This window comes from Ruditapes philippinarum, unplaced genomic scaffold (assembly GCF_026571515.1).
Source record: "Ruditapes philippinarum isolate M1 unplaced genomic scaffold, ASM2657151v2 ctg1319_1_1_1_1, whole genome shotgun sequence".
In the NCBI taxonomy this organism is placed as follows: Eukaryota; Metazoa; Mollusca; class Bivalvia; order Venerida; family Veneridae; genus Ruditapes; species Ruditapes philippinarum.
This window is the reverse complement of record NW_026866837.1, coordinates 176,725-198,841: the sequence shown is the minus strand read 5'-3', so window position 1 is coordinate 198,841 and position 22,117 is coordinate 176,725. Positions and strand designations below refer to the sequence as shown.

At 34.7% G+C, this 22,117-nt stretch overlaps 1 protein-coding gene across 1 annotated transcript in view; it reads right to left on the bottom strand.

The window, feature by feature from the left end:
• Positions 1-243: 243 nt before the first annotated feature.
• The window catches only part of LOC132733845 (usherin-like), an 80,769-nt gene continuing 58,895 nt past the window's right edge, over positions 244-22,117 (bottom strand). Inside the window, exons 38-65 of the mRNA XM_060720564.1 lie at positions 21,593-21,784; positions 20,578-20,826; positions 20,081-20,293; positions 18,856-19,058; positions 18,203-18,411; positions 17,475-17,574; positions 16,888-17,033; positions 16,254-16,384; positions 15,905-16,092; positions 15,125-15,275; positions 14,272-14,475; positions 13,493-13,690; positions 12,989-13,143; positions 12,208-12,406; positions 11,803-11,910; positions 9,914-10,354; positions 9,505-9,571; positions 7,937-9,422; positions 7,658-7,709; positions 7,256-7,402; positions 6,656-6,855; positions 5,018-5,262; positions 4,444-4,664; positions 3,476-3,658; positions 2,708-2,797; positions 1,795-2,045; positions 1,072-1,284; positions 244-359 (exon numbers count right to left, since the gene is read on the bottom strand). Coding sequence (XP_060576547.1) covers positions 282-359; positions 1,072-1,284; positions 1,795-2,045; positions 2,708-2,797; positions 3,476-3,658; positions 4,444-4,664; positions 5,018-5,262; positions 6,656-6,855; positions 7,256-7,402; positions 7,658-7,709; positions 7,937-9,422; positions 9,505-9,571; positions 9,914-10,354; positions 11,803-11,910; positions 12,208-12,406; positions 12,989-13,143; positions 13,493-13,690; positions 14,272-14,475; positions 15,125-15,275; positions 15,905-16,092; positions 16,254-16,384; positions 16,888-17,033; positions 17,475-17,574; positions 18,203-18,411; positions 18,856-19,058; positions 20,081-20,293; positions 20,578-20,826; positions 21,593-21,784 — 6,320 coding nt within the window. The 3' untranslated portion in view covers positions 244-281. The remainder of the gene's footprint in view (positions 360-1,071; positions 1,285-1,794; positions 2,046-2,707; positions 2,798-3,475; positions 3,659-4,443; positions 4,665-5,017; positions 5,263-6,655; positions 6,856-7,255; positions 7,403-7,657; positions 7,710-7,936; positions 9,423-9,504; positions 9,572-9,913; positions 10,355-11,802; positions 11,911-12,207; positions 12,407-12,988; positions 13,144-13,492; positions 13,691-14,271; positions 14,476-15,124; positions 15,276-15,904; positions 16,093-16,253; positions 16,385-16,887; positions 17,034-17,474; positions 17,575-18,202; positions 18,412-18,855; positions 19,059-20,080; positions 20,294-20,577; positions 20,827-21,592; positions 21,785-22,117) is intronic.

The following is a 22,117-nucleotide window of genomic DNA, read 5'->3' as shown; positions in this document are numbered from 1 at the left end:
TCATATAACCACTAACACAAGACTGTGTTTCTGTCAAAGTGTGAATGTACATGTATTTCTATTAGACTGTGTTTCTGTTAGAATGTGTTTTTAATACATAAGTTTTCTGTTAGAATACATAGACTTATCTTAGACAATGTTTCTGTTAAGACTTTTTCTGTTGGCCTGTATTTCTGTTATACTAAGTTTCTGTTACATTGTTTTTCTGTAGCCTGTATTTCTGTAAATATTGTTGTCTTTTGGTCTGTGTTTCTCTGCTATAATGTTTCTGTGTGTTTGTACTATAAATGTGTATCTGTAAAAACTGTCTGTTCCTTGGTAATACTGTAACTAGGAGCTTCTATACTGTCACTGTCATACTAGAAATATAATAAGAAAAAATTGGTGAATATTTCTTAGTGGCATAACCAAACAATACACTGGTTTTCATCAAAGGCATCAGTTTTAAGAAGCAGAAGGACATATAGTACATTAACCAGTTTGATATGAAAATTTTCACTTATTTTGATATAGAAATATTAAGAATCTTTGTATTTGGTCAAATTATTCAATGAAAATTGACATTACAGTACAAAATTAAAATCATTAATTAATCCTTACCATGCTAAATATCTTAAATAGACTTGCCAATCGTTCAATCTGGATGACACCATTTATCATTATAAGGGAAATTTTTCAAAATATTGTACTGACTAAATAGCTAACAGTGAGTGCAGACCATGGTCAGACAGCATATGAGCCGCGTCATGACAAAACCAACATAGTGCGTTTGCGACCAGCATGGATCCAGATCAGCCTGCGCATCCGTGCAGTCTGATCAGGATACATGCTATTCGCTATCAGTTTCTCTACATATTATAGGGTTTGTAAGCAAACAGCATGGATCCTGACCAGACTGCGCGGTTACGCGCGCTGATCTGGATCCATGCTGGTCGCAAACACACTATGTTAGTTTTGTCATGACGCGGGTCATATATGTACTGGCTGATCTTTGTCTCCCCTGGTCGCATGGGCAGAATCAGTTACTGCTAGCAGGCTTTGAGTTAATAATTATAAAATTTACAAACTTACACTACTGACAAGCCCACTGTCAGGATTTCTCTCCCAATAATAATCTTCATCATCCTCTTCTGTTACATCATCTCCAAACATCGAGTCCGAGCCTCTATCTAGACTCATCTGCTTCTTGTTGCCATGGAGATGGATATACGAGGGATTGGTGACACCGTTAACAACTGCACCTGAATAGTAACCCGACTTGTCCCTGTTCCCAGGTGTTTCTTCCTAAAAATGAGGAAATTTTCAAATTATATGAAAAAAGTAAACAAAAGGGAACAATATATTTTTATTTATAACTTATTAGTAGCAAAGAAATTTTGTCTGTAATCAAGTGAGATTCTTCGGCCCTGTACCAAGCTGCCAACTGCCATTAAAATTGTTTCACTCAAAGTATGTTCTATAACCTATACAAATGAATAATTAGGAGGTGACGGCATAAAGTCTAGTACAGATCAAATTCATTGTTGAAGTGTCATTTAAAATCTGTTCTGAATTTGTTTGAAAATGCTAAAAAGTATAACAATATAACAGCCAAAAATGACAGCAATGGTATGATTCTTTGCCTCTCTTTATGAATATCCAAATGTCAGATAACAACATATATTATTTTATAAAGAGAATAGTTACCATAGCAAACAAGCTGCGATCATTATTAGTATTAGTCATAAAGCTAAAAGTTACCATAGCAAACAAGCTGCGATCATTATTAGTATTAGTCATAAAGCTAAAAGTTACCATAGCAAACAAGCTGCGATCATTAGTATCCGTAATAAAGCTAAGTGGTTGTTTCTGTTGTTGACCTTGTAACGGAAGCCTCTCTCTGATGTAGGGGTTTGATTTACCACAGTTGCGTATACAACATGCTAGCAGTATCAGGAGTAGTAATACGCCCAGTACAACCATTAATGCTATAAACCACACCTCCTCAAAAAACATGGGACCGCCCACTGAACTGTCTGTTGACCCTTCTGTTGGTGGGGTGGTACCTTTAAGTAATGGTAGAGAAAATAGTTTATTTAATTACACCATCAACTTTCAACAGCTGATCGCATGAGCTGATTAAAAAAAAACTTATTTAATGCCTAAAAAGTCTTCTTTTTTAAAATAAAATACAAGCATTTAAGCATTAATCACAGTAAAAGAGAAGAGCATTCTTTCAGATAGTTTTCCCTAATCATCAAAGTCTACTACTGAATGGTCTGAACAAGCAAATCCATTACCAACAAGAGTAGCAATAATAACCTACCAAATGTCACCAGTGTTTGTATGTTAACAATGTCTTACTAGTCCCTATATTGTCGGCTGTTTAAGTTTCATTATTTTGATATAGTAATACCTTTACAAAAAATTAAAACTTCCATTCTAGAAAATAAAGTGATAAGGTGCCTTTAGGTTTAACTGTAACAAATGGAAGAAAAATCTCTCAATTAGCCTTTACACTAATGGAATTGAAAGCACCAGTATAGAGCAACATCAGATTGCATCACCATGTAGTCTGACCAGACTCAATATGGTTGGCTTACCAACTTAAAACTTTCATCTTGATATCCCCAAAATTTATGATAGACAGTTCTTATAAAGAAGAGATGGACAAGTCCATTTAAGAAATTCAACAGAATATGGGTTAACACACAATTACTTCACTTACCAACATTGTTTGCAGATCTAGGATCAAACACTAATTTTGGTGACTCAATCATTCCACTCTCAGTTACACATCTTATCTTGAATATCAAATCTGAAAATAAATGTAGTCGCACTTTATTATGTGATAAGCAGAACTTAATAATTCTAAAATGTTCCTTTACAAGAATATCTGTTATTACCTGGTATTGGTTAAACAAAGGTAACAATGATGAAAGACCGTGACCCATTTGGTCTTGAAATCCCATACAAGAGTAAATTCATTGCCACGAAGCACCATTATACATCAATATCTATCAGTCAAGTAATGAAGGTGCTAAGTAGAAAGGACAGATCTTACTACCAACCAACAATTTTTCATGCACATGGTTTTGCATGGTTTATACAGAATTTATTTTAGTTTAAATATGTAAGAAGCTGAAAGTTTTAATGGGCACTTTCCGATCCCTTTCCCCGGGGAAAACCCAAATACTGAGCAATGAGGGGTAAAATTTAGTTTTTTTCCAGCTAAATTAAACAGCAACTTGCCCCCGAGGCCGGGGGGGTTTTTGAGCCCTTTTGGGGGTTTTTTCTCCCAAGTATAAACCATTTTCCCAAATACTGCCCCTCACACCTTAACTACGTACATGTGTGTAATTCTCAATAATATACAAATCACCTTAAAATCTAAATGTAGCACCGAGGACACCCGTTTAACTTTGGGCAATTCCTACAGCATGTAAATGTTCTTGTGTAAAAAATTAAGTAACCAATACAAAAAAAGCATGCTTACTATCTTGAGGGGTTGGTCTTTCAAGACCATGTATACTGGCCACTCCCCTGTAGACTGTGTTTCCATCCTCCATTATAATCAAATACTCTAGCAGACGACCATTTAATATGAAGGAACCAGTCCAATCTACCATAGCTTGTGAACCATTTTTTTCTAAAATTGGGTATCGCTGATATCTTGGAACTAAAAGATATTGATTTTTATATGAGAGTTTTTAAACAGTGAAATATGTAACAAGTCATACTGACAAAAGAAAACACAAATAATTGACTTGCTGGCATATCATTAAATATGTCTGGTCAAAGCTATAACATGTACATTTGTTTATATTTTGTCAAACAAAGGATCCTTATCAAGTTATAAATGCATAATAAATGTTCCAAGTTTTTTGTGTTTTTATGCATTGTGGCATTGTATTTTACATAGCACCAACATTGTAAAGGTCATATGGCTACTTTCCAGCTTTATTGGTGAAGAAATATCTCAGATGCCCCTCCTTGCATTATTTTAAGAACCTAGCTGGGACATTTTTTGTCCCAGCACCTGAGTAGAACCACAAACGTTCTGCAAGCTAGCTGGATAGCTCCCAAAAAGTCCCTACTGAGATTCAAACCCTGAGCGGTGAGCGGCAAATTGTAATAGTCAACAACCTTTACTACTCAGCCACAGACCTCCAGGTATCTGCATTATATTCTTCTTTTAGGACAACTGCTTTTTTTCTCACCCATTTTTAATACAGATTTCATCTGTTGGGCTTATTTTAAAATGAAGTTTTAAGCAAATAAAATGTATTTACAATAAACAAGCTTACTAATATCTAAAATTAGAGAAATTATAATAATACATCCATTTTTATATCATTGTAATATCATTATATAATGCAATCAAATATACACATCATACACAGATTATATCAAAAGTAATTGCTTAACAACTAAGAACAAGAAACTGGTTCATTCAGGACATACGTTCTGATATTGTTTCTATCCTAACCCAGACTGGAAAATCTAGAGGTCCGGCATCATTTACTGGTATAACCTGGAACTCATATGCACTGTATGGAGTCAAACTGGCTATCACTTTCTCTATAAACATTCCTTCATATACCAGCTGCGGGTCACCATTGTTACACGACTGTCTGAACGGCTGAGCCATTGGTGGACAAGCTCTACGTTGATACAACATAAACCTGAAAGAAACACAAACAAATCATTTTTGATAATATGTCACAGTTAACTTTTACTTTTTTTTTTAAATATTTATCTATTTACCATCTATAATGATTACAGATTTTGATTTGTACTATGGTAAATGCTTTAGAATTTAAGCCAGTTAAGGTCAAACTTGCATAATTGTCCCATTCCTTCATTCTGTTCATGCTTTATCACATAAGTAATGTGCTTATGAGTTTGTTTAGTTTTATGTGCAAAAACGCATATTAGATTTGGATATTTGCTGTGTTGTGTTGTCGAACAAAGGTTAAAATAAAAAAAATAAAATAAAAATAATTGATTACGAAATGGAACTTGAAAACGGTCTTACTTTCTGAGCACACCATTTGGGTTAGTAGGATGGTCCCATGCTAGTTTTACTGCTGAACTATTAACACTGAGCATTCTGACTGGTTCCTGGCCCACAGGTTTAGCAGATCCAGTCTGCACAACAACTTTTGGACTGGTTCCACATCCACCGGAGGTACAGGCCTGGACTGTGACAGCATAATATCGGAATGGTAATAGAGGTACAGTCTCACCAACTGTCTGTTCTAAGGCTTTGCCTGTACTATACTGTTATCAAAAATACAAGAGAAATATTGTTTAAAAACAATACAAGAAAACATTATTTTAAATTCATTCAAACTTTATTTTAAACTGCCACTGAATCATCAACACCTCATTCTTTCAACTATTCATGCTAGCTATGTCAATCAAAACAATGACATATTTAGAACCAGATCAGCCTGCAAATCTGCTCTCATTTTAAAAATATTTATTCAAGTAAAGGACAACTTCTCATACAAATAAGCTTAAAATATATGGGTCTTTGTAATTCTGAGAATGTAAAATGATTCTTGGAATGATTTGTTTGCAGTATTCTACTTTGTTTAACATTCTCTAAGAAATGGAAGTTCAAGTAATATATTAAAGGAACTCTACTGAGGTATTAAGACCTAAGAATATAAAATTTTGAAAAAAATTCAACATCAAAAATTTTAAAAGGGTTAAAAAATTAAAAAATTAAAAGAAAAACGATTTTTTTGGCCCAATTTTTAGGGTGGGTTTGGGGTGAAAAATTTTTCAAGGGGTGTCATTTGTTTGGTCATTTTGCCCAAAAAATAATTATGGAAAAAATTTGTGTGAAGGAATGAAACTGGGAATTTGCACACTAGTTATTTGGTTTCCAACCTTCATATTTGGTTACACCAGTATCTAGAAAAATATTTTCCCGTCATGTCAAAAAACTCAGTGGAGGATCCCCTTTAAAACAATCTTATATTGATAATAAAACAGGAAATACAAACCAGAGTTTTAATGACCACACATTATAAATTGACAAACCATTTTGCTTCTGTGGGTGGGGTTTAATCTTTTACTGTAATTGTTGTTGGAGTTATTTTCTTGGGAAAAAAAAAGTTTATGTTAACTTAGAAAAAGATGATAACAAGCTTCTTATATATATCTTATATCTTACTAATATGTTAACTGGTTTTAAACCTGGAATATCAGTAATGGAGGATAATTTGTTGAAGGTACTCACTGTTTAACTGAAAACAAAACAATTTTACCATTTTTTTAAAACTGTCTACATATAATAAAACCGCTAATCATAATAGACATATGTCATCATTATCAAGCCAGGATTGTACATTCCTGTAGTCTGACAAGACTCTGAACTGTCTACTACTCAAATGTAGTATTTTCATGCTGAAACTCTTAAAATAATTAACGGACAATTCAAAATTCCTTGTAGAGCAAGTTCATTATATAGATTTAGCAGTGACTTTAATTCAAATAATACTTTTGTTTGAATAGACTTATTACCATGACAGCTAGAGTTGTGGCCCCTTTTCCCTTTATAGATTTCCACAGGCACAGTTCAATACAACTCCAGTTCAATATATCAATTTTGTGGTGACATTTAACTTTTTGGTCATTACATTTTTCAAAATAAATTAATTACCATGATGATTGGTGCTGGCACAGTGAGAGGTGCAGCCTCTTTTGTCATTATAGATTTCCACAGACTGTTCACCTTGCCCACAGTGTTCACAGCTGTCACCATATACTCATATTTGGTGTATGGTAACAGGTCCGAGCTTCTGTCTGTATATGACTGCTGGCTACCATTGTACACAAGTTTTGTCAATCCATACGAAATACCTATAATATTTATTCCAAACATAAATTATGAAATACAGTGCAGACATTTTATATAGTTACTCTTAAAATACTTTAGAAAAAAATATTACCATAAGGTAAAATTTTAATTTTCATTTTATTATAAATAAAAATGTTGATAAGCATTTGCAAAATATTGTACTTGAGAAATATAGTATTTAAATAAAAGATACCAAATGCTTAGCTAACATCAAATCCATGATAGAGACAATCTCAAAATAATCAGAAACAGAAAAACCTTCCACTAAAGGCCATTATTATAGGCATTTTTCATAAAACTGGAATTGATAAACAGTTCTGACAGTTGTCATAAAATCATTAAAATTCAGTATGGAACTAAAGGATAATACTTATCATTAATCAAAAATTAAATGCACTGTACCTGTAGGTAATTCAATAACTTGTCGACAGTAAACTTCATATCTTTGTATAATTCCGTTTGGTTTCAGGGGAGGATCCCATTCTACAAGTACCCCAGCATGGGCTCCATCCTGATTGGCTAAAGCCAGCAATGAGGGCGGAGTTTGTTCTCAGGTCGTGCTGAAAGTGTGGGTCCCACTAGCCAACTTGTTACTTAGACTGTGAACAACACCCGTACTCTCTGGAGTGCAAGCCCTTAACCCTTTTTTTATAATTCCGTCCAAAATTTTTAAAGGCCTTGGGACCAAATAAGTTTCCCCTCTTGTCGGTTCCCCCCGAAAAATACGATCTTTGGCCATTCCATTTCCCCGGAAGTTTTTAATCACCTTTCCCTTTTGGCTCGCTTTGGGATTGTCCAGCTTACCTGGATTGTTTGCTGAAACCTTTCCACCAAAATTTGGAGGGTCAAAGGGCCCCTTGGAGAAGATGCCCAAAGTTCCCTCCAAAAGGGCTGAGCACTTTTAACAAATTTCCCTTTTCGGTTCCTTTTCCAAGGGCAACATTAAGGGAAAACTCCCACCCCCCGGTTCCCGGTTATAGTCTGTGTTTTGTTGTTTTTCAGGGAAACCCGAAACACTTTTCACCTCTGTATTTAAAAAGTCCCCTCATTTTTGGGCTTTAAAAATCATAAAATGTTGATTACACCATTAGGATATTCTGGTTCTTGCCATGAGATTTCTATGGATGACGAACTCATGACTCTAAGAATTGGTGGCGACAAATTTCGTGGAACGTCATCATCTGGCTTGCCCGTGACTTCCCCACTATCAGTACATCCTCCAGTGGTACAAGCTGTCAGTTTAAAGGTGTAGTCAGTAAATGGAACGAGGTTAGTGGCAACATATTGTAAATCCATACCCTCGTAGATAACTCTGTCATTCATATGTAGCTGGTAAGCACTTATCTCCCCTGTTGTAATCTGAGGCCTCTGCCAAGTAATTCTCAAGGACGTGGAATTCACAGCAAACAAGGTGGGTGGGGTAACTTTTAATGGTGCAGATTCTTTTGTTCTGGCAATAGTTGGTTCACTTGTAGTGCAACCACCACCGGAGCAGACTGTTATTGTATATTTATAGTAGGTAAATGCTATCAAATCTGTGTCTACATATTTCTTTTCTTCAATAGCAGTGAAACTAAGCGGAACAGAATTATTCCTTTGCAGTTGGTAGCTTTGAATAATACCATTTGGCCTGTCGGGTGTCTGCCAAGTTATCTGTAAAGCATCAACTTGATCAGGAATCAGACTAACTACAGGTGGCTGCACACCCTCTGGTGGTGCCTGGCTTGTAAATGCAGACTGCCATGGACTAACTATACTACCCTTAGAGTTACTGGCCTTGATGCTATATTGGTACTCGGTATATGGCTGAAGATTTGTATCAGTATAAGAAAATGACTCAGCATCTGTAGAAGTGGTTCTATACACAACAATAGCATCACCGACTGATCTTTTCTGGATTCTAGTGTTGGTACGTCTAAACACCTCATATAAGTTTATCTTACCATTTGCATTAGATGGTGGAGACCAATTTATAGTGACAGAATTATGTGTCATTTCTCCCATCACTGGAGCAGCCTGACCATCAGGCATTGTCTCTGCCGTAAAGAAAGACTGGCTAAAACTTCTTGTGCAGCCTGCCGAGGTGCAAGCCTCTAACTGCACTGAATATTCCATGTACGGTTCAAGTCGTCTCAATTCAAACTCTCGGTTTAAACCTTGAAATACAGCAACAGACGATCCTTCTTCATAAATTCTATATGTTGTGACAATTCCATTAGGACTAACAGGTGGTCCCCAGCGCAGTATCGCCGCCAAACCAGACTGAAGTCTTTCAATATCAAACAATCCAAGTCCTGATGGTGATGATTCACCAGTTCTAAAAGTTGTCCAACTACTGGCTATGTTTCCTGCTGAGTTAAAAGCCGTAATTCTCAGCTTATATTCTGAGTAAGGTTGAAGACCACTAATAGATGTCTTAGTTACTGCACCATCTACTTCAATTGTTTCAGTTTTGTCAGGTACAGTTGGATCATTGATAATCATCTCATAAGTTATGATATACATATGGATGATACCATTTGGTTTTCCTGGATGTACCCCTTTTTTGGTTTGATGGAAAAATGCGCCCCTCACGTCAAAAAAAGGTTTTGGGCCCAAAATTCAGGAAGGGTGCTGCTTTAGTAGGGGACAAAGGGCCCCCGGGTTGATACCCTTCCCCCGAGTTTCCACACTCCCTTTTTGCCTTTATATTTTTGTAAAAAGCTGTAAGTTTAGAACCTGCATGACCGATATGGAATGGTCATTATCCCAACCCCCGTTTATTAAAAAGGGTTTTCTGTTTTTTCCAGCCTTTTTTTTAATTAAAATCAAGTACTTTGGGTTTAAAAATTTCCCTTTTGGGAAAAATCTGGAGGTTTCCCCAAACAAAATCTATAATAAATTTTTGGTTTGATTAAACAAAGTTACAGGCGCTTTTAAGTGATTTGGTTTCAAAATTCAAAATTTTTTCCCCCCTTCGCCAGGCCCAGTTCCCCAAACCATTTGGGACTTCCCTTTTAGCCCAAACCTGTATTCTTCCCCCAAATCAGTATTAAAGGAATTAGACCCAGTAAAGCTGACTTCCAGTGTCCAAAAAAAAAAAACCTCTGTCCACTGCTGGTTGACGTCCTGCATTCAACAGGACTCGATACTGATCAATGACTCCATCAGCTGGGGGAATAGCAGCCCATTGCACATATATTTCCCTTGCAGACACTACTGTAACATTTTCAGGCTGTGGAATGTTGGCTGGAGTATTGTCCGGCATGGTTATAGCACTTACTAAACTACTAGTGTTTCCGGCTTTAGTTCCGGTCGTTACAAAATACATGTATGTTTTACCAGGAAACAGACTGACGTCAGTAACATGAAAGTTCTCACCGAGAAAAACACGAATTTGATTGTTTACATCTGACCTTAACAGGGCATAAAACACGATAATTCCATTTGGTTTAGAGGGTGGGGACCAGTAAACATCCACAGAGGTTGAGCTTCTTACTATCACCTGTGGGGGATACACTCCTGAAATGATAATTTGAATACATGTATTAAAATTATTAGTTATTCAGTTTGTTTTTCTAACCTGCAAAAGAAATATAGGGAGTTTGTAGGATTGATAGCTTTTGTATTCTAGAATATATTAACAATTTTCAGTCCTGCATGCCTCATGGTGATTACACAAGTATTCTATGGCTAAAAAAAATGAAAAAAAAAAATCTGCCTTAGTTTGTATATAAAATCATTTTAGATAATTTGCTAATGAGTACTTTTTTTTATTTATTGTTCTATCTGTATGGTAATTGTTTTACCATGACATTTGCTGATTCTTTATCAAATTCTATTTCAAGTGACTCACAAAAGCCATTTAAGGTATGAGCCCCATAATGGGCACTATAAGGAACTATAAAATTGACAACATAGGTCAGTTATATACCTTAAAAGACACAAGAATGCAAAATTTAAACAAAGTTTACCGTATGGTTTACAAGTTATGGAGATTTTTCTAAAGTAAAACTTGGCTATTAGAAGGGCTCTTTTTCAGAAATGGGTAACTCTAATTATTCTATTATATAATCATTATGAACTAATGTTTTCTTATAGAATTTTTTTAAGAAACAAATAATAGCATTCAGCTAACAAATGACCCAGCAAAATATTGTTTCTACTCAAAATGTTTGAAATATGTATATAAATGTTACCCTACCCCACCTATTTTAAGAAGTTGTTTGTTCATTTTTCTACTTGGAGGGCCATATTCAAAATATCCCTAAAATTTACTCAAATCAGGGGCTGTTTTCAAAGTTTGCATAAATTTTCTTAAAGGTTTATTGATTGCGCTTGTCAAATATAAAATACTTTTACCGTCTAGTTTTTATTTTATTAGACTTTGAAAATACAAGGTACCATATTTGATAATAAATTTGACACAATTTAGCCAATAAATACCAATAATAATTTAATAATTAGAATGGAACACTTTTTTTCTTATCAAGAGTGATCTGAGAGACACAAATAATGTTCAAAGAAAAAAAAAGAAAGAAAAAAAAGTTGCCTCTTCCGGGGCTTGAACCCGCGCCCCTCAGTTTCAATGCAGTTAACAGTAGTTCTAGCCTATTTGAGTACTCTTCAAAGTGGAGGTAATGCATTAGGTGGGTCATACCTTAACTACAAGTATTTGGATTTAAATAAAGGCTGATATATAAAGCAATTTAACAATACATGAAAATATGACAAGAGATTATTATCTTCTTAAATCCTAGCAGTAATGATGATTTGCCCATGCCATAGTTATGATGCAAGGCAAGTCTCAGTTTAGACGGCATATTTGTAAAGTTTGACTAGACCGCAGTAAGCATTCTGAAATAAAAATCCCTTAAGCTAACAATGGAAATGTCCGCATTCAAAGCAAGGCAAATCCAATATGAAATTTAAGTATATTACGACTTCAGATATTTAGTGATTATACAAACCTTCTGGTGCAGCTTCTGGCATGAGGATGGTGACAATGGTGCTGTTAGTACAGGCAACTTCTGTACATGCTGATAATGTACCATTGTATTCCGTAAAGGGAAGTAATTCTGTAATATAAATTAATGTGTACATTCTTAATTACATTAAATTGTCTGTAACTGTCTCAAGTGTTTGTTGTATCATGAAACCAGTTAAATCTGCACAGTTTGAAGTTAAAATAGACAACAAGACCATAAAATTCTTTCATAAATGGAAATAATTAAGCAGCTACTGTGTAAAAGCTTAGTGGTTCTATGCAAATATGATTTTGCGACTTAAAACAGAGTTCATGGTCTATATTTAGACATCATTAAACATCACTAAGAATTTAAAAACTATTAAAAATAATGTTATCATTTTCTCACCTGCTATGACTAATGAAAGTGCTTTAGTATTATAAACATGGTGATGCTCCCCTCCTATAAAATGTATCCTGTACTCTACTATAATTCCATTAGGAACATCAGGACTTGACCAGGTAAATAACAATGCCGTGGAGTTAACAACCTCGAATTTAGGGGCATGAACCCCTTCTGGTGCTGCTTGGGCTGTTGCTACAGTAATCTGAAAAAAAAAATGTTTGAAACTTAAATAATTTGATCGGAACAAATATGTCTGTTACAATGATTTTTAATTTTTATACAATAAAACCTTGCAAATAATGTTTCTCTAAATATCACCAATAAATGAATAATAACGATCTCAGCTACCTCAAAGGGTAACCTTTACCCTTAACCTACACAATTTCTTAAATGGACTTGTCCAGCTTCAATTTTTGGAACTGTCCATATCACTTTTAGATATATCTGTATGAAAATTTGAAGTAGGTCAACCAACAGTGCAGAAACCTTTCTAAGTAATGTTCTTTGAATAAACACAAGTTTTATATAAAAATATGTCAGTAAAATTCAATCTTTAATGTATTAAATAACCTTAGGTGGCGGCATGACCAAGTGGTTAACGTATCATTAGTAATTTAAGGATTGCGTGGGTTCAAACCCCGTTAGTGGCAAGTAGAGCAAAATACTTTACACTCATTGCTTAGTACTAGTTGGTTCTAGGAACAAATTCGAGACTGTTTCAATAAGCTTATAGCTTCCAATACAATCATACTAAAATAAATTCATATCAACAAAATGATCTTACAGAAGAACTGGTAACACATCCAGCTACGGTACAAGCTGTCAGTATATAAGTATAGGATCTATATGGTAAAATGGTTGTATCATCTGTGTAAGCCAGGTCCAATCCTCGGTACAGCTCTATCCCATCTCGTACCAGGATAAATCTCAGTATCTCACCTATAAAATAAATCAGTAATATCTATTTTTAGCATTTCTCTTAAACAGTTATTATCTAGAATAAACTTTTATAGAAGCTATATAAGATACCATTTTCTTGGAAATAGTTGGGAACATCTCAGAGGTCAAAATTTTACTCTCTCAAAAATTGCTCCTCAGTTTAATACTCTATTTTTCAGTGCTAAAAAGCGATATTTAGTTTTTATAAAGTTTGTTTGGATAATATTAAACTTTGATTTTCAAGAGCTAAAAAAATTTCATTATACGTTCAATTTAAAAAAAAATGTTTATGATTATATTATATATATTCTATAGATCTAAATCCAGTTACTATCTCATTCAAACTTGCCATTTGGTTTTATTGGTGGACTCCAAGTTAGGAATATCATGTATAGCTGTTTGGGATCAAGGGTGGCATTTGGGGCCATTAGGCCCTCTGGCTCTGCCTGTAGCGTCTTTATCAATGTATAGTCACTCTGAGTGGACCCGGCACTATTCACTACCACTACAGAATACTCATACAGGGAGAAGGGCTCCAACCCATCATCTGTAAATACAAATTTCTTTAATGAAAACATTGTTATTTTTTCATTATGATTAAAGTCTCATTTCATTACAAACAATTTAATTAAGTCATGTAGATTATGCATTTAAATATAAACATTAGAAATGATGACAATCTCTCAAAATCATGATTTTCCCACAAAATCATGATCATCTCACAAAATTATGATCACCCTACAAAATCATGGTCATCCTACAAAGTTGTAATCATCTCTCAATATTGTTACCATCATGTAACAGTTCTTCTTGTTAATAAGCCTTAGAGCAGATACATAAGCACAATTTCATGCTTTTAAAGTAAGGCTTAACACTTTCAATTTTTAGATGCTTTCAAATGCTGCGTAGAATTAAAACTACAGAACAACGGCAGTAATGTTGAATTTTCAAAGTTATTACTAAATATATATAGAAGCTGAATAGTTTTCCTGTCCATGCTGGCTGGCAGGACTACTGGAAGCATATTCATTTATCAAATTTAATACTGACAGGACAAGTTATAGAAATATAGCATGACAGAAATACATGTATCTAAATATGGGATGGACAAAGATTAATAAACTGTACCTAAGTAATTTGTATATAGTCCAGTGTAGATCTTTTCTTCACTGACCACACAATCATCTGAAGGGCTTGGTGGGGCAGGTGTTGGGGTCTCACTAATATATCCCCGTACTGAACCACACATGTACGTATACTGGTCAAAGTCACACTGGTCACAGAATGCTGAATCTTTCAACAGTCTAGGACAGACTCTTCCTGATCCACATCCTACAAATAAATAATAATAATAAAATACATTTTTTTTGCATTTAAAGTAAAAACTCTTTTAAGTATGAAGATTCCATTTCTAGATACTTTTAAATTAGGTCAAAAATACATTCTTCTTAAGTTTATCAACATTTGAAAGAATATGGACCTACATGTATCTGAAATAATGCATTATTTATAAACCTGCATTCTATTTTTGAACAAGGTTATTTTTCAACTTCATTTGAAACAACAGACTTTAGTGCAGTTTGATAATTTATTAACAAATTGGTTTTGATAAGATTATGGTATGAAAATATGTACATACATGCATGTGTATAGTATAAACATATTTATTTAAGCTCGATTGTGAAACAAGTTCTTGCCACTTATATCAATCAGTTTCGAGTCCTCCTCCTGGAACCAACCAGTACTGGTGTCATATAAAGAAAAATGGTCGTGACACCAACCAGTACTGGTGTCATATAAAGAAAAACGGTCGTGACACCAACCAGTACTGGTGTCATATAAAGAAAAACGGTCGTGACCCAAGTAGGGCTCGAACCCATGATCTCTGGGTTGAGAGGCAGAAACCTTAACCGTTATGCCACCATCATAGGTATTTTGGGTGTCTGATTACATATATTTACAGTAATGTCGTGTTATATACCTGACTGCTGATGTGAAATATCTGCACAGAACTGGGATACTGGATTATACCCAACAAAGTTACAACAGCTTAGCCCATTGGATATTGTCTCCATGCCACAACACTTCTCATTGGCTGCTTTTTTCTCCTCAGCACTCCCGTATTCATGAACCTACAATAAGAGTTATTGAAATGTACCATCCAGTTAGCTCAATAGGTACAGCACTGGATTACAAATCGGGTAATCCAGGTTCGATTCTGTACAGTACAGGTCACTTTCATTGTGATTGATCATGAAATCATTTCTACAGTCATTCCCAATGTACCTCTGCTCTGACATGTATCAGTTCCTTGCAAAAGTTAAGGCAACTATCATTGGTAAACTGCTTGACAGCCTGCCCAGGAACAATGCGGTAGTTGAAGTGTGCTCTGGTAAATTCAATATGGCTTATAGCCATGATCCGGAGTGAAAACTACCATCCCCACCACTGTTATTGATAATTATGTAATTTGTACCAAATTAAAAACCTTTAAAAAATGACAAAGATATAGACAGGACATCAGATGGTATTACTTTTGACCTCTATGTTACCTTGACCTTCGTGATAAGGACCTGAGTCTTGGGCCTGACACATGGTGATATGCTGGTGAACATTGTTGTCAAATAATATTTTAATTCATCAAACAATATCATAATAAAGTTATGGGATTGTATTTGTTTATCAAAATTTGGCACCTAGAAAGCTGATTTACAACTGGTATACAATATATAATGCAACAGTAATTAAACACATTAAATACCTTTATATGGCCAGTGTCACTGGTACAACACAGTGTGGTGTTATGAGTAATGTACTGTGAACCACAGCATGACATTCCTGCCCTCTCAGCATAAGCATGACCACTAACATCACCTCCACAACACATCATAGTATCAGCAACAACTTCTCCTCCACAACATTGCTTCTCATGTCTCTCATAAAGCTTTCCTAAAGTAGAATCGTTCAATTGTGAATAAACTTCTCTAAATTCAAGATATAGTTACAGAACACAAGTGATTATCATTTTTAAAAACATTAATCATTATAATCAATGAAAACTATTATAAAGCTAAGGTGCATTTGTATTCAGCAATAATGAAATGACCTACCTGCACAACAGATTTGTGAACCACTAATGGTGTAGGGTATAGTACCGCAGCAACTGTCACCTTTACCAATAGCTACACGGTCTTCATTGTTGTCTGGGCAACAAATCTCACCTTCCATCACCATTTCATACCTATAAATACATGTTGTATCAATGTTTGACACATACAATCACATAACTACAATGTACACAAAGAAGATAATTTAGTGGCAAAGAAAACAGGGACTTTTAGATCCAAATGGCAAAAAAATGGACTTCAAGATTCTTGTTTCAAAGAAAACTGGGACTTTTATATCCTAGCAGCTTTTGACAACAGGGACTTCTAAATCTTAGTCGCAAAGAAAACAGGGACTTCTAAATCTTAGTGGCAAAGAAAACAGGGTCTTCTAAATCTTAGTCGCAAAGAAAAGAGGGACTTCTAAATCTTAGTGGCAAAGCTGCTGATACCTAAACACATCACTTTGTTTAATTTCATGATAACAGTATTAATCTAGCACATAAGAAGGCCCCTTCTTCTAGGTTTTTGTCTAAAATAATCAACAGAGTGGGACTGGGGTAATAGATACTGGGATCATTCTCTATCATTAAAATAATATATAATCAATAAGGTAATAATATTGCTATATGTAACAAACCTTCCATTACAGCATTTGTAATTCTCTTTGTGATGATGGAACTTTCCTTCGCAGCAGACGTCACTCTTGTCGGACATTTCAACATAATCTTTACCACAACATGCAAAATTCTCCTGACTTTCATGCAGAACACCATCACAACAAACCTATATAAACAAAAACATGAGGCTTTAATTTCTCACTGTTGTTATATATACATGACTGTACATATAATCGGTATTATAAACTGAATAAAAGTCTAAAATCCAAGCAACATAATGAAATTTACATTTTTCAAGATTACAACTCAAAATCACAAAACAACACTAGAATTTGTTAAGTACACAGGCAATTACTAAGACATTTACTTAGTCAAAGGCCATAACCCTGTAATAAATGAAAAATCACATACAAATCTAAATACTGTAGAGATGCAAAATTCAACACAAAGCATTTTATGCCTGATTGTTTAGTAAATATCATCTTAAACTTCATGTTTATTTTTATGTAATGGACAGAAAAAGGAGCATTGGCAATTCAGCATTTGTCATATTGTGGTAAGTAAGAAGAAATACTATAATTCATTAATATCTAAAATAAAATCTTACTTTGGCTCCAGAGTAGCATGTAGAGCCACACAGATTTTGTAAGACACCACATTGTATATAGGTACATTTCATCAATTCTGGACTTACTGTCACTACAGGACTGAAATAGACAACATAACCTCTCTAATTATGACAAGTATCATCATCACAATATGCTGTATTAGCCTGAGCCGTTCTAGCTATAAGTAAATCTAACTATCGGGGGGGGGGGGGCAGGGGAGGGGAGGGAGGGGGCACCAGTGGTGCAGACTTAGATCAGCCAAACATCAGGGCTGTCTGATCATGGTCTACACAGTTTGCTATTCAGTCAGCACTTGTTTGGGAAATTTCCTTTAAAAAGATAAATGGTTTTGTCCAAATTGAAAGATGGACAAGTTCATTTAAGATATTTGTATGAAGTATGTTTAAATGAACTCAAATGAGGTCAAAAAGCCTAAAACTATAAATTTTTTAATTTTACATTGATCAATTGAAGCACTAACAAAGCATTCCTAGATACTTCAAAAGATAAAACTCATCCATGTATTGATGGAAGAAATAATATTCATTTGTAAGGTGCAACACTACTGCATTACAGCCTATTTTAAAAGTAGTATTAACATTCAAGTTGACTGAACAAAGAACCCTAAAATCTGACTAAAATATCAAAAACCCTAGATTTTTATAAAACATTTACCACTTTATTACTATAATCAATAGAAAAACTTATGATAAAATGTTCTACTTACATTTCAGAACATTGTTTGATAGTCCTCCTGTAGAGGTCATATCTCTGTATAATACCATTAGACTGTTGTGGAGCTTTCCATACAATATCAATCTGATATGGACTTAGTGGGAGCACTCTTGGTGCAGCAAGACCCCGAGGCAGGGCCTCTAACGTGGAGCCAAGAACTGTATCACTCTTCACACAGTCAAACACTGTACAAACCTCTAACTGTAAAGAGAATATAAACTTAAAGGTAGTCTTTCTGTAATGCTTTCCCACAAAAATATTTCTAACATCAGCCAATACAATAGTAAATCAGTCATTTTCAAAACGTTATTTTTCACAATCTTTGGTATTCAATAATTTTTAACTGTTTATAACCGGAATTAAGAATATAGCGATAACGGATGAGTGATTGTAAATAATTTAATACCCAATATTTTGAAAAAATAATCTTCCGGAAATAACCAAATTGCTACGATATTGGCCGATGTTAGAAATTTTTGGCGGGAAAGTATTACAGTAAGACTACCTTAAGGTACAAATTGATGAAAAATTTCATGTTTAAATCTTTCTTTGTTCACTTGAAACTATTTTACTTTTAAAATACATCTTCAAAAATTTCATGAAAATTTACATGAATCTGGAGGCATACTGCTTTAATAACAGTACCTGAATTTCATAGACAGTGTAAGGCTGTAGTCCAGTAATAATATATGATCCTGGCAGTACGAGCCCCGTTTCTGTTTTCTCTTTGTTGACGTAGATATTGTACCCAGTGATGTCACCATTAGGGGTCTGAGGGGCCATCCATGATACCCGTATAGCAGTCTCACTTACAATACTCAGTGTTGGGGTGTCAACACCCTCAGGGGCTGAAATATAATTTAACATGTTCTACATGACTTGAAAGAATTTATTCAAATGTCTAACCAGTACATTTGTCCAAATCTGTATTCAAATCAATAGAAGTTTATTTTAAACTGGTATTTTTTTAAACTGGTATCACAGTTTTAAAAGCTATATAAAGATTAGTACCTTATACAATGCACTTTAACCTCTTAGGATACATGAAGTATGCTCAATTTAATTCATTTACAACTAAACATGTTTTTAACCCATTACTGCATGAGCATTGGTGAAAAATGGCTGTTTTCATTGAAAAGTCTCCCGTTACAAGTTCAAATTGTTATAAAACTATAAAAACTGCTTCAATACTAATCAAACTAGGCACAAATGTTGACTGGACCATTGCCTTTGTAACGACATGCTCAGTCTTAAATTTCCTGTTACCATGGCAACGAGGGGACATCTCAAAATTGCCAAAAATCACTATTTTGCATTGATTCTTTCCATCAAAATTGATTTCAAAGTGCTTCAACTTCTCAATGGATTGAGATAAAGTCAAAGGCTTTTCAGCATTGGTTACAAGTTACCTTATGATCGACCTGGGGTCATTTTTAGCTTCTCACAAGTAGACTGCCGCCCCCCTTCAACCCCCCAAAACAGGCAACCCTTGATGTATCTTTTGGATAGGAGGGTGGCGTCGAAAAAGTGGTCACTTTTTTAAACAACATTTCTCAAACAAAAACAAGTGTTGGGGGCCTAAATAAGGCATTTTTTCACCATTTGAGACAACAAATTGGGGGGGGGGGTGGTGAAAAAGGCATTAAAAGGCGTGTATATTAGGTAATGGGTTAATGTAAGACTTAGATCAATAAATCATCATATGCAGGTTGAAGTTGTGTCATTTTTAGGCGTATCATTCTAAAGCTTACAGAACCAGCTTTACTCCTCCCATTTTAAAAATTTTGATTATTGAACAGAAGAAGAACTACAGTCACTGAATAATAAACATGAAAAACATTATTAACTGAATTTATGTAAGAATTCTCACCTCCATCTAGTGTTGTGACATACACAGGATCACTGGTGATATATGCTCCTCCATGTATTGTTATGGTAACAGTCGTATAATATCGGGTGTTTGGGTTCAAGTCCCTAAAGGAAGTAGAGTTCACCTCTGGGCCAAACTCCTGGGTGTAGTTTTTCAAGCTGCTGTACAGTTTAACTGTGAATAACTTAACACTACCCTGGAGATCTACCTCATCTAAAATTGTACATGATAATAACTTTTTAAACAATTTTATTACACTATGAAAGAAAAAACGTCTGAATTTCATAAAAGCTTTCTATTTAACTTTACATAGATTTAGCATACCCCAATCAATTAGAAATGTCAAATACCAATTATATGACAAAGAATTTAAAGATAGAATCTACTGAAAATCTGACATTGTTTTTGTATTTCTTATTGTCTTTTTCCAATGAGTTGAAAACCTGACTTGCTGAAAAGGTGACATTCAATCGAGTCACTTAAAGAAAATGTTTTACCTGGAGTCTCCCACGACACCCCCACAATTATATGGCTTATGGCCATGGCTGTTACTTTAGCTGCCCTCCTTGGGAGACCTCCAAAGGTTGTGACCTCTGCTGAAGGGTTACTGGTTAACTGTCCTATGTCATTAAAGACTGTAACTCTGTATTGATATGTTGAATGCATGGGAAGGCCTCGGTCCTCGTAAAATGTTCCAGTCCCGGAGAAAATTCTTGTCCATACTTCATCACTGGCATCAACAGAAGCTGTCAAAGAATAAGTTTTAAGCTACATAATTATCATGATTAAGAAAATATGTAATAATTAACCTGTTTCTTCTCTGCTTAACACATATTCTTAATAGACTCTATCAATGCAAACAGTGCAGACCAAGATCAGCTGGCACATCTGCATGTCATCTGATCAGGTTCTGTACTGTTCGCTATTCAGTCTGTCTACATCAAATTTTCCCTAAAAATGATAAATGGTTCTGTCCAGATTGAAGATGGACAAGTCCATTTAAGATATTTAGCCTGGTAAAGGTTAATATTATTCTCTTATCTTCAGTAATCTAACCAATATACATGTACATGTTATGGGCCAGTTCAACTCAAATTGTCTGCGTTTTGCATAAAAAATTCTTTCATAAAGAGAAATTTCCCCACATGTTAACAACAAAAGAAGGGGAAAACTGGGCCCTTTTTGAAAACAAGTGGATGTTGAAAAAGTGTGAAAGCCCACTGACAAATTATCACAGCAGGTTTTGAAAATGTATGCTTACTGCTCTTGTTTATACCTTAGGACTTAAAAGGTTTACTTTATATACTTCTTTTCAATTTGCTTGTACCCCCCCTTTTTTTTTTTTACTTTTCTCCGTTAAAACACACTTGAAATAAACACATTTTTTTGTATAATAAAAGAAAATATTTTTCTTGAAAGTTTTGACAATTTGTTTCAAGAATACTACTTAATAAATATTGATAGATTCATTATTGATTAATAAGAAGTGCATGAATGTTTTTCTTAACTTACAATCAAGCGGCACCCTGAGGAGAAGTCTCGACAGCTCGTATCTAATGTTAGGTCCATTTGGTAACAATGGTCCCTGCCAGGTTATAGAGATCATAGTCTGAGAAACCGGAGTCACTTCTGGAGGAAGCTGGCCCTCTGGTACTGTGGCATGAGTTCGAACCTTCAAGGGATAGCTCTGAGTACAACCTCCGCCTAGGTATTGTAGAAATTATTTTTTACATTAACATTAACTATATAACGTTGTATCAATATGAAATGGATGTAAATATGAATTCTTATTATTGTTACTTATTGTATCTTATAACAATTATATAATATATATGTATGATTTTAAATTCTGTTTTGTACTACTATTGTATTTTTCTAAGTTTATGTAAGTGTCATAGTATATGTAAGTGTCATGGTCTACGTGAGTGTCATGATCTATGTGAGTGTCATGGTCTATGTGAGTGTCATGGTCTATGTGAGTGTCATGATCTATGTGAGTGTCAATGGTCTTATATCAGCTTATGGTTTCTAATATGT